This window comes from Corvus hawaiiensis, chromosome 3 (assembly GCF_020740725.1).
Source record: "Corvus hawaiiensis isolate bCorHaw1 chromosome 3, bCorHaw1.pri.cur, whole genome shotgun sequence".
Classification (NCBI taxonomy): Eukaryota; Metazoa; Chordata; class Aves; order Passeriformes; family Corvidae; genus Corvus; species Corvus hawaiiensis.
In genome coordinates, this window is record NC_063215.1 from 94,307,483 (window position 1) to 94,320,053 (window position 12,571).

Genomic DNA, 12,571 nt, shown 5'->3' on the forward strand with positions numbered 1-12,571 from the left:
TTTTCCAAACGTCTGCAGTTTCAGACCTTCCCTCCCTTCTCTTCAGCAATGCAAACGAAGAAAGAATGGCACCACCCTTAATTCTGATACTCCAGAGCTATAATTACATTATTACACTAAATCAAACATTGCCTTTGTGTCACTACAATTGTGCTCGTTGTTTGAAATTAACTGCAAATGGTTTGATTTTCTTTTCTTCCTCCAATATGGGCAGGGAGGAATTAAAGCACACTAAATCATCTTCCCCACTAAAATGCACAGAAAGCCAGGATTCAGACAGCAGCATTTGAACTCTGCAAGAAAAGAAATCGCAGCACGGAGTGAAAGGAAGAGATCGGGCACCGCGTTTGACACACAGCGACTGCAAAGCAATTAGCGGGCCGCTAAATCCTCTGTTACAATAAATCAGTGACCCAGTTCCCCCTCTTCCTCGGTGCCCTTCATTATAAAATCAACTTTAATGAACTACCCCTCTCTTCTCCACTCCAAAGCAAATATATTTCCACTGCAGCCTGCACCTGCCCTTCCCAGCGGCTGCCGCCCCAGGGAGCCTCGGGCAGCCTCAGACGACGGGGGCAAGGGGGGGCGATGGCCCAGCGCTGGCCCTTCGTGCAAGTGACGGGCAGAGCATGGAAATAAAAACAGGAAGGAAAGTTGCCTTCGGCTCAGCATTGCCTAATGCGAAACCAGTCTCCCTCTTGCTGGTTTTCCGTGTTTCTTTTGCTAGACTTGATTCTCTACATCTGCCAGAGCTGACACATCTGGCTCCTTCCCCGGGCGGAGGGCACGGTGGATATGTCAGCATGTTGTCTGAAGGCACTGGTACTTTCTGGAAAGAGCTCTTTCCCTCTCTATCATATATTGTACAACAATCAAGTCTTTTTAAAAGGATGGCTTTAAAAAAAGAAAAAAAAAAAAAAGCTGATTTTGACAAGAGACAGGCCAGAATGAGAACTGCTGAGACAGTAAAGAACAAGCCTGTTATCTTACAAACTACACTTCAGGCTGTCAGCTGCCAGAGATTTACAGGAAAACCCCCTTTCCTAGGACTGGACCGACACGAAACTTTATTATCAGCAGAAGAAACTCATGAACGCGCTCCCTGCCACCAGTCCCTGACCGGGGCCGGGGATGCTCGGGAGCGGCCGGGAGGGTTCCAGCTGAGGCCGGGCGGCTGCCGGCCGCCTGCGTGGATGCGTCCCCGGGGTCGCTCCGTGCCACGCCCGCGGCGTGGGGAGGCGGAGGAAGAGCTCCCGCTCGCCTCAAGCGGCCCCGCTTCGCCTCCAGCCGCGGGCGGCCGCCGGAGGGGCGACCCGCTGGGTGCCGCCGCCCTGCCCAGTCCCTCCCGGTTCCCCCGCCTGCCCCAGCCGGGGCTGCCCGCCAGCCCTGCCCTCCCCCGGCACGGCAGGGTGACAGGAGGGTGGCACGTCCTTCCTGCTATTTATAGCAGCCGGCTCGTATTTGGGTATGCCGGGAGCCGCCGGGGTGCGGGGGGAAGGAGCGAAACCGAGGTAAGAAGCAAAGGCAGGAAAGCTCCCGGCCCTCGCTGGCCCAGATGTGGTGTCGTGCCTTTGGCATCTGTAACCAGTGCGGTCCTCCTGCTCCAATGGGAGCTGAAGCGCCTGTCAAAAGCCAGAGGAGGGAGGAGACGCTGGCTTTTGAACTGATTCCTCTGCCTCGGCAGCAAACTCCGGACAGTGAATTCTATGCCCTGGACCGGCTTCTGCTGAAAACAAGTTAAAAATCATGAAGCCAGCCGATCCTGTCCTGACATTTTAACAGAGGCATAATCAATATATTTCATGTTCACCGGTGCCCATTTTCCACATCGGCTGTACGACTCCTGCATGACACCAGAGACTTGCTGGTGGCCCACGGCGCTGTCCCGACAGTGTCCAGATAGCTCCTGTCTGGTCGATATTTACCGCCTCCTTTCAAGGTAATGCCTTATCACACGTTTGGCCCTCACTGAGGCCGCAGCACCCTGGTCCCGTGCGCCCCTACAGCGCGGTGTGTTCAACAACCAAGGGGGGTGACGGCCGGGGGGCGCGGGGGTCTCCTCTCCGGGCCTGGCAGCACCGCTGGGGCTGATACAGCAGGAGGCCAGGCAAAAGAAAACACAATGACAAAATCGGAACGAATCTGAAAACGTGTGTCTGATTTAAGTGTAATCTGTTTTTAAATGGGGTGGCATGTAAATATGAAGCCCTAACTGACAGGTGGGATTTTTGCCCATGAGAGCATTTTCCCAGCACGGAGGCTGGGCGTGTTTCTCCTGGCGCTGGTGGAAGTGCCTGCTCATCCTCCAGCTGCTCCTGCCCCGGCTCCCCCGCCATGGGACACCCCGCATCTCGCCTGCACTTCCCCCTTCAGAGTCCACGTGACATCCCGGCCCGGAGAAGTGAATTACTGTGGTTCCTCCACAGCATCCCGGAGCGGAGAAGTCAATAACTGCGGCTCCTCCAAGGTGGGGGGGAGCGGGGCGCCGGGCAACTTCGGCAGAGCTGCCAGAGGACCCCCCGCCCGCACCTGCGCGGACAGACAGCGCACCCCCCTTCCTTTTTGTGAAGGGGATGGTTCCAAATTAATGCCAAATTAATCCTTCCAGAGAAGAAAACTACGCACAAGTAACACGGGAAAGAAACGCTAGTGCCTACCAAAATGACTCAGCTTTAAAAAACACATGCTTCAAGTTCAACCTGGCCAACTCGTTCACACTGAGAAAAAAATAAACAAACAAAAAAAAATCTTGAGGGGAAAACAAAATCCTCTCAGAGCTTTCCTGCTGTCAATGCAACCAGTAACGATGGCTGCACCCAAGCAGGGCTTTTCCAAAAAGAATTCATCACAGAGTAAGAGGAGCAACTAATATTCTTCCTAGGAGCACAGGTTTTTGTGGTTTGCAAGATGTTGTTCTCCCTATGCATTATAGTTAGACCTGGCCTCACAGAGCAGAGTATGGAAGATGGAAGAGAAGGAAGGGAAGGAAGGGAAGGAAGGTTAATATCTATTTCTTGTCGTGGGTAAATCATGACTAGCCTTTCTTTGAACAGTATATGAAACTCGAGAGCTTTGATCGCTGGGATCTGAAGTTCTCGTGGGGGAGCTGGTACTCCTGCTGCAGCTGCTAAAGAAGAAACACAAAACTCCTTTACCCGGTTCAGTTCAAAAAGCACCTACTGTGAGACCGTCTGGTCTAACGTTCATTTTTTATTCTACTGCAACGCTCATGCTATGCGAAACGCAATAGGAATTTCCATACCAGCATTTACATCCAAATGGACCCGCTGAGATTCATGCTGATGTGTAACAGCCCTACAATGCAGCCCCTTCTGGCAAGTGCCGCGGTGCCGGCGCACCGGCCAGCAGGACTCCCACCCAGCCTGTCCTGGGTGAGCCCCCCTGGGCTGACCCGTGTGCCGGGGCTGCGCGGATCCAGCTGAGCCCGCCGGGAGTCCCAGCAGAGGCTGCCAGCGGTGACCCCGCCGCCGCCTTCTCTCCGGGAGCCAGCGGCGCTTGCATTCAGGCCGGCCTTTATTTCCCGCATTCGGGGAGTGCTTTTGGATTTCCGAGTCCTTCCTCAGCCTCTCCCTCGCCCCCTTGCTCACCTCAGTATTCATTTTGTTTACGAGGAAGAGGGATCAGAGCGCGAGCCGCCGGGCCGGCCGCCGCGGGAGGATGCCGGGCAGGAGGGGGAACGCGCCGCATCCCGCACCGCTCCCGGCCGCGCCCCGGGCCCGGCGCGCCCCGCCGGGGCGATTCATTTGTCGCCGGGGAGTAAGCACCGCCGCTGCCAGCGGAAAGCGCCCATCGATGCGCCTTCCCGCGGACACGCGATGGGGAGAGGAGGTACGGAGCCGCCGTGCCAGGGACATCTGCTTCGGCGACCGCCACCCCCACCGCGCCTGCCGAAGGGGGTGCGGCTACCCACGGAACAGGGGACGGGGGTGTGTGCGCGAACTCCCGGGAGCTCCGCGGCACGGTCCCGGCCCGCTCCCCCCGCACACCGTGACCGGCGGCGGTAGCTCCGACAGGTTGCCCGCAGCGGGACAGAGAAAGCCGGGGAACAGCAGCGCGACCCACCCGCCCCGGCGGGGCTCCGCGGCCGCACCCGCGTACCTGCAGGACGTTGGCGTGGCGCAGCCGCTGCAGCAGGATCATCTCTTTGACGATCTTGTAGGCGGCCAGGCGGTAGCAGTCCCCCAGGGCGGAGAATTGCCGCACGCAGTGGGCGATGTCGTGCCCGCCGAAGTCCACCGCCTTCAGGGCCACGGCTAGCGTGCGGTTGAGAACCGCCTTGTAGACCGCCTTGGTGTACCCCGAGCCCAGGTACTGCACGCCGCTGACATCGCGGATGTCGCGGCAGCCCAGCAGCGGCGGCTCCAGCGAGAGTTCGGCCGAGGCGCCGGCCCACGGCCCCGCCGCCGCTCGGCCCCGCGGCCCCGGCGGCCGCGGCTGCTCCGCCGAGGTGCGCGGCGGCGCCAGGTCCATCAGGCGCCGCTCCCGCGGCCGCAGCGGCCGCCGCCCCGCCGCCGCCGCCCGGTGCTGCCGGTAGCGCAGCACCTCCTCGTAGCGCTCGCGGATCTGCCGCGCCAGGGCGGCCTGGCCGCCGCCGATCTCCTCCTCCGGCGGGTAGAGGGGGGCGCCGGGCGGGGAGGGGGGCAGCTCCTCGCGGGGCGGCGGCGGGTGCTCGGAGCCGGGGATGAAGAGGAGGTTGAGCAGGGTGCCCAGGAGGAAGGCGAGGCAGCAGCCGGCCGCCACCGCCGTCTTCCTGCGCCTCATCGCCACTTCTCTGGCGGCTTGTCCAGCCTTTCGGGCTTCTCTCCTCTCGCCCCTTCCCCGAGAACCAGCTCCGAGGCTTTTTTTTTTCTCCTTTTTTTTCTGCCCTTTTTTTTTTTTTTCCCCTCCCGGCTATGCCGGCGGCAGAACGGACCCGGGCGCTCAGCCGGAGCTCGGCCCCTTACGACGCGCCCGCATGACACTTGCCTCCCTGCTTTTAAGGCTCTGAAGCACTTATTATTAGCGGGACACGGGGCGGGCGGGGGGATCCCCGTCCCGCTGCCCCCGCCGACGCGCGCTGATTGACAGCCCGGCCCTTCCCGCGGCCCGGCCGAGCAGCAGGGGGGCCTGGGAAACGTAGTCCCCCCGCAGCAGCCCCGCCGGCCGCCGGCGAGCCCGGGAGCCGGGACTACATCTCCCAGGCTCGGCTGAGCCCCCCGGCGGGGAAGGCGCGGAGAGGGCGGGACGGGCGGGCAGACCCCCCCGACGGGCGCTACCGGGCGGGGCGAGCCCTGGGCGCTGCCGCCGGGCGGGGAGGGAGCTGCGTGGCTGTGGTTCTTCCCACGCGTGGCCGCGCAGCTCGGGGAAAGTCGCGCCGGCAGTGGTTTGGGCGGGATGCCCTTATTCCCCTCCCCGGCAGCCACAGGGCTTGTGGGGGTGTGTTATACGAGCACCCACGTACCCACAGAGCCACACAAAGGAGAGGGGTACGATGTCTTTTCCCCACCAAAATAAAGCGAAAGGAGGCGGCTGCAGCCGGGAGCTGCGAGTTCGTCATTCGGAGTGAAAATTGCAGCGGTCGCGCCCCCTCCAGCCGCGGCACAGCGCGGGCGCGGAGGAGAGCAGAGAGGGGATGGGGGTGCGTGTCACCCACTGGAAAGAACAGCCACAAATCACGGGCTCGGCAGGGGGTAGCCCCTGCCCTGTTGGAAATGTGAATTGCAGGGGTGAGTGCTAATGACATGGTTATCCATCAAGCCCACATTACGATGCTGTTAGCAACTAATTAACAAATACAATCAGCCCGCGAAACTTCCACAAAGGAGAGACCATCAGCAAGAGAAAAGCCGTAAAGAGTCAGGCGAGGCAAAGTTCACCACAATAGAAGTGGGAAATCATTTCCAATAAGGGAAAGGGACGAGACATTTCGGTAATACACATCGGACAGACTATACGGGGAAAAAAACAACAACAACAACAAAAAAAAAAAAAAAAAAACCAAACCAAAAAAAAACCCCGCAGCCGCGGTTCCCGGGAACCAGCGATAAGTGATCGTCAGCGTTTCCTCCAGCACTGACAGAAAACGGAGCTCGGGGAAACTCAGCCCCCAGACCCCGCCCGTCCGCTGCCGGCGCCCAGACCCGCAGTGAAGCGCCCGGGGACCGGAGGCAGAGGCGAAACCCGGAGGAGGCGGGAGGAGGCAGCCTCGGCAGGGGATGTGCAGACCGACCGTCTCTCCCAGCAGCCTCGGAGCCTTTCTGTCGCTGCTTCCCGAGAGCCCTCCGCAGGCACCGGGAGCATGGCCCACCCGCGGCTCCGCACACGGGGCGGGCAGAGGCTCGCACTGCTGCCGGACCAGGCGCCCCATCCCCGCGGGACTCTCGAGCCTGGCACCAACCACCGCAGAAAAGTGACGGGAGGGCGCGTAATCACCAATTAAAATAAAAATAACAACTGGAGGGGGGGCGGGGGGGGGGGATTCTCTGCCCCCGAAGGGACAGCAGGCTCCCGGGCGCCCAGCCCAGCCTCCGCGGGCGCGCCGCTCCCGCAGCCCGCTGCGCGCCGCCCCGCGGTACTCGCTCCTCCCGCCGGGACGGTGCCACCTGCCCTCCCCGCGGGCGAGGGGACCACGGCTCGGGGGGAAGCTTTTATGGATGGGGTGGGTTTTTTGGTTGGTTGGGGGTTCGGGTCTTCTTTTGTTTCTTTTTGGGGTTTGGGGTTTTTTTCTTTTCCTTCATCATTTCTTTTCTGATCTATCGGGAGCAGCGTTTTACCTTCCAGAGGCAGCCCGTTCCCGCCGCACTAAGTGGGATTTTCACGGGTGTAGACGACGGGTTGTAGGCCGGGAGTTTTAATTTTTTTTCAACGTAAAGGCGTTCATAATGGTAGGAAGTGCATTTCCAAAGATGTAGTGACACCTGCAGCCCTCCTTGTTTTGAGTGGGATGCCCCCAGCCCCCGCAGGCGACGGGAGGCTCGGGTTGCGTTCCCGCGGTAGGTGTGGGAGATCTGAACGCAGCTGACCTCCCCCGCTACGGAGCCCTTCCTCCGCCGGTCCCTGGCAGGGCAGAGGGCTCTTGGAGGGACACGGTCCATTATTACCCAGCCGGTCATCCCAAGCCGTGCCTTGCAGGCCAAGCCAGCGCGGAGGGGCCAGCGGTGCGCTCTCCCCGCTGCCCGCCGTCCTGCGCGTCCGCCGGGGAAATCACGGCGATTTGCCTGTGCCTTTGAAACGTGCACGCTCGGCTGGATTTACGGCTTGGTTGATACAAGCCAACACTTTTTATTATTGCAGATAAGAGTCAGAATATAGCCACGCTCAGTCGGGGCGGTTGTGCAAGCCCACGGAGGGGGCGGTCCTGGAATCGCTACCAGCGAGCGGTGTGAGCTCAGCGGAATATTGTTTACAGGCCAGGCCGACGGTGACCCGAGGCCAACGGGCTCATGGAGCGGGGAGCCGGCTTCTCCGAGGGGCCGTGCCCACCACGAGAGCGGAGTGTGGCCCTGGGGATGCTGTGGCCCCGTGGGGGTGGCTGAGGGCCCCGGTAGAGCCAGGGCGGAGAGAAGAGAGGTCTTGCTTTGCCAGGTACCTCGCAGCCCTGGGTGTTTGGAGGAGGTGCACACATCCCCGAGGCGGGGGCAGTGCCCGCTTTTCTTGCAGGACGGGAGGAGTAGGGTCCGCAGCAACACGGGGGTTCGCCCGTGAGCATCCTCGGGCGGCCCGGAGGTTGCGCGCCCGCGGAGGCTGCGCGCTCACCGTGTTTGCGCCGTTTACAGGAACACAACCGGACTGCAAAACAGATGCTCCGCAACAGCGGGCCACCTGTTTTTGACATCATGCTCCGTCTCAAAGCCGGTTTTCTTCATTATATCCTTCCCGACAGATACCATGAAATACATCACTCATTTAGATATGGGAGCCGGCCTCTGGAGGACGACTTGCACGGAGCACTTTGATGTTGAGAGACAGATTTCAAAAGATAGAAAGCCCCTTCGATGTTTCTAATTACCCCGCGCCCGGGGCCTGCCACTGATTAGGGCGGCGGTGCCGGGGTGATGCCGAGGCGGGCGGCCCGCGGGGGCACAGCTCGGCCCGGCTGGGCGGGGAGGGGCGATCCGCCTCCTCCATCCGCCGGCCAGGGAGAACGGCATGGCTGCATCAGCAGATGCACTGAAGCCAGCAGCGAGCCGCGGCGATCAGCCCGTGCTGGCATGAGAAGGGGGAGCAGCCTTTGCTGCATCCCCAGCGCCTCTCCGCCGCGGGAGGAGATTTGGGAGCAGGCGGGATCTGCTCCCGCAGCCAAGGCCCTTTTGCAAGAGGCTGCGCTGAAAGCATTACAGCCCTTGCTAACACTTCTGCTCATATGCAAGCCTTTTATCTCCGCAGCGCTCTTGGAAAAGCTGAATCACCACGGAGAAAGTGAGGACTGAGGGGTATTTTTTTCATATGCAACAAGCTGCTCTTTATTTAATCCTCACAGCCCCTATTTCTATCAATATTCCTAAAGCTGAGGGATCAAACACAGAAAAATTAAAACCATGCTACCACACTAAATAAGATTAAGATCATGGCAATACATTGGCTGCTCCTTGGGGAAATAATTTTGTTGCTGCAGGAGCCAGGGCCATCCCGGAGGCAAAGTTTGTGTTTCAGGAATGGGTGATGGAAAAGACAGTCGGGAGTCAGCCTCCAAACCCAGCCAGGAGCCACCTCAAATGCCCGTGCTCCTGTACCCTTCTGCTCCCAGCCCAACTACTTGGGCATCACTACTCTATGGAGTCCATAAAATTTGCTAAATTTTATACCTGTTTTATCCCTCCATTATCCCTGTTTTATTCTCACAAGCAGGCATCTTCAAGCAAGTCCTTTGTTGGTCTCAAAGGATTTTGACTCCAGGCCCCCCCAAAAAATCCCACATTTTCAAGCATCGGTAGCTTCAAGATCTAACTTAAAAACCACAAATGGAAACTTGCAGCTGGAATATTCAGAGTTTCTGCTGAGGCAGTTTGTTCTTCCAGAACTGTCCTGTGCTTACATGATTCCCCTTTGACACTTAAGGAATTAATTTTTAATTTTTTTTTTTTTATTTTAGATTACTTCATAACCTCTTGAATTCCTGGCCACCTGCTATGGCTTCTTATGCAGAAGGTGAGCTTTTTTGGAAAGTCCATCCTCAAGACATGAGGCCAGAAGTCTCTTGAAAACAGAGTCTATGGACTGCATGCCTTTTCACTGAGGGGTCTTCCATGTCCAACCTCTTCGTCATTCCCTGCTTTGCCAAGGACTTGTCAGCTTTCAGGGCAGGGTGGAAAGCCTCTCTTAGAGATGTGGGGCCAGCAGTGAACCCTTGCACATGTACATTTTGTAGCCTTTTTTAAGTTTTCTTGCAATCTCTATAGTGCTTTTTACTTTAAACAGGATCTCTTTTTCTGATGTTCTTTCTTTCTTTTCTCTGAGGAAACCCACTCCCTTGTATATTTGAAGCAAGCTGAGATGCAGCCAATTGTATTAGTTCTGGCTGGAGCAAAAATGCATAATGAAACACTGGATGTGTGGTATGAGTCCAAAATAAATGGTCACTAGCAGAGCCAGCAAAAACCTACTCAGATAGCCTGTGAAAAAGGAAAAGCTTGGATTTTACCTGCAGTGCTCTGCATTTTTCCAAAGGGAAAAATGAACTTTGGAGTTTAGAGAGCTTGGGAAGAGATGCTGGGGCACTGAACCTTTTTCATGACATTTGTGAATTGTGATGATTCTTGCATTTTTTGTGAATACAGCATCTGTAAGTGGGAGAAAGTGTTTTATCTCCTAACCTGTTATTCTCAAAGCACAGCAGTTCAGGTTTTATGTGCCAGATGTCAGTGTGTCCTGATTCTTCAGGCAGTTGGGATTAAAGCTTCCCTGTATCAGAGAGGTGTTATAAGGATAACTCCATTAATGTATGTGGAAATCTGGTACTGCAGCGATAAAGACCCTGTAAATATTTACACAGACAGAGGAGCTCATGGAAATTTTACATTATTAGCTTAACTTCATTACAAGGAAGTAGTTGAAAAAGTCAACAGTATATTACATTCACTTTTTTTTTTTAATTAAACATTGACAACACATCTGGTGCTGCTTCAAGCCACTAGATTCAGAGAGTCACTCTTTTAAATAATTTACAGTCTGCAGGGAAATATCAAGTCTCAGGCAAAAGACGAAAAGAAGCATAGCTGCTATAAGAATAAATCTTGCCAGTCAGACCTTTTACACTTTTAAGAGTTAATAAAATAGTGAGTAAAGAAAAACCAGAGAAAATAATTTATTTGGACATTCAAAAGCCTTTTGATAAACATCCATACAAGAAACTGTTAAGGAAACTTGGTAACCACAAAGTGAGAGGTAAAGCCCTGTCATGGATTAAAATCTGGTTATAAATGGGTGTGGAATAAATGGCCAATTCTAGTAGGGAAAGAGATTAATAATGAGGTGCCCTAGAGAGCGAGACTCAGACCAATATTGTTTAATGCTTTATTAATAACCTGGGGGTGAATAGTGAAGTGGCAAAAGTTGATGTCAATAGAAAAGTACTTAGCTTAGGTCAGGAGCAACTCCAGAAGAATTTAATAAAATGGCAGGACCATATGTAGAAGTATGAGGGCAGCTTGGGAAGTGCCTTCAAAACCTACAGCAGCTCTCCTGCTCCTTCTGGCGCATGGGTGTGTCTCCACAAAGCTGGGGGTAGGTAGTCAGAGGACAGGCAGATACTTCCAACAATCTCAAGTACTTTTTCACTCCTCTCAGCTGCTGTTTTGCTCCCTTAGTTCATTGTGCCAGGAGCAAAGACTGAGCTCCCACACAGCCCCTCTACCAGTCTCTGAGTAATATCTCCATGAGCTCCTCCAGTAATTGTTTTAAAAAGCCAGTGTGAGTTTCTGTAGCTGATCATTCCCTGAGGACATGCCAAAAACTCTGGAGGTCACCTCTCACAGGCATTTCAAAAATTATGTGTTCGTCTGATGAGCATGGTAACAAACCTCAAGTCCACTTAGTCTGAGGATGTAAGCTTCTGAGTGGTGCCTGGCACCTGGAAAAACAGAACCTGCCAGCACAGCTGGGGTGCAAATATCTATATGAGCATAGGGGTCACATTATCTGGTGCATAATGGGGTAAAGGCACAGGCAGCTGCCTGAACTACTGGATGGGTTGTTTAGGTGAGTTGTTTACTCTGTGGCTTCTTCTTCCCACTGATTTCACGTTGGCGGTGTGGCTGTGTCTTAACTGACCCGTGCTCATGTGAAATGCAGCAGCATGAGCTGGCACAGGCCAGAACTCACATTGCAAGGTCTGTGTGTGAGCCTGGTGCACAGACAGATGTACTCACCAGCACTCTGCACGACGATCGATGGTACCTTCTGTCATCTCCGTGCTGCCAGTCCTCAGACCCACCTGTGTTCTGTCTCCGCAGTGCCACCCAAACACAGTGCGGGCTCTTGAAGGTAATGACATCCATGGAAATCCAAACGGCTGGTTTTCACAGGGATTTAGGATTGTTTTGTTTTTACCCAGTGGGTCATTTCCAAGGATACTATTCTGGAAAAGAAAGCAACTCATAAAGAAAGATTTTTAAAAATCCTCTTGATATGACTTGTAAAGTATTTTGAAGTACCAGCAACAAAAGAAATTGTTTTTAAATCCCCCCTTTCATCTGATGATTTCTATTACATTAGAAATGCCCTATGTCCCCAGCACTGGAACCCCAGAGGAGTAGCCGGGGCTCTATACTCAAGGGGAACTGGAAGGCATCACACCCCAGGTGGAAAGGGGGAAGTCCACATGCACATGGGAAGTGACTTACCTCTGATCCTGCAGCAGCCAGGAGACAACTCAAGGCTCTCCTCTCTCAGTGAATCATCAATGCCTTGTCCCCACATTTGTAGTTCAATCCAAGCTCTCCATGGCTTGTAGGCACTCTAGGGATTCTCACCTTTACTGCTTGTTCTTCATAGTCTGAAATGCAAAACCACGCACACATGCACATAACATCTGGTCAGCCTGATAAACAATAACCTAATACTTTAATGCAGGGGGTGGGCTCTTGGTGTGAATAGGCTTCATTTGTGGAGCTTTATGAATTGACATCAAATGAGGACCTGCTCAGAAGTGAAGAAACAGCTTCAGCAGCACTGTTCTAATCACTCAGCATGTGAACCAGGGGTTCTGCTGAGCATCAGGCTGGAAAGGAGCAATTTTACTGGCCAGGGATGGGTGCTGTCTGTGCTGCTGAGCCTCAGGTGCAATTCTGTGTGGCCATGGCTCACGCAGTTGTTACGGGAGGCAAAATGTTCAGGCACCATCATGGTAATATTTGCAGTAACTATGATATTACACGAGCATAGTGTGCAGTCATGCAAACTTGAAGGTCAGTAAATGTTTTTGGATTTATGGCTTAAAACCAGTACATTTCACCATAAGCACCGTCACTTTTCTCCATGCAAAGATAAGCTTTGGGAGCTTGTTCTGGGAATCAGGATAGGCCAGAGTCTAGGGCAACCTGTGGCCCTGGGCAGCTGCAGTGTTAAAGCACGA

The 12,571-nt window shown here is 55.0% G+C and overlaps 1 protein-coding gene and 1 long non-coding RNA gene across 2 annotated transcripts in view; one reads left to right on the plus strand and one right to left on the minus strand.

Annotated features, from left to right (window-relative positions):
• Nucleotides 1–5,118, minus strand: part of PKDCC (protein kinase domain containing, cytoplasmic) — a 35,787-nt gene extending 30,669 nt beyond the window's left edge. The window contains exon 1 of the mRNA XM_048298150.1: nucleotides 4,120–5,118. Coding sequence (XP_048154107.1) covers nucleotides 4,120–4,782 — 663 coding nt within the window. The 5' untranslated portion in view covers nucleotides 4,783–5,118. The remainder of the gene's footprint in view (nucleotides 1–4,119) is intronic.
• Nucleotides 5,119–6,688: 1,570 nt separating this feature from the next.
• On the plus strand, nucleotides 6,689–9,548 carry LOC125323314. The gene is made up of 2 exons (XR_007202477.1): nucleotides 6,689–7,584; nucleotides 9,092–9,548. It is a non-coding gene; the product is annotated as an uncharacterized LOC125323314 (long non-coding RNA).
• Nucleotides 9,549–12,571: the final 3,023 nt, after the last annotated feature.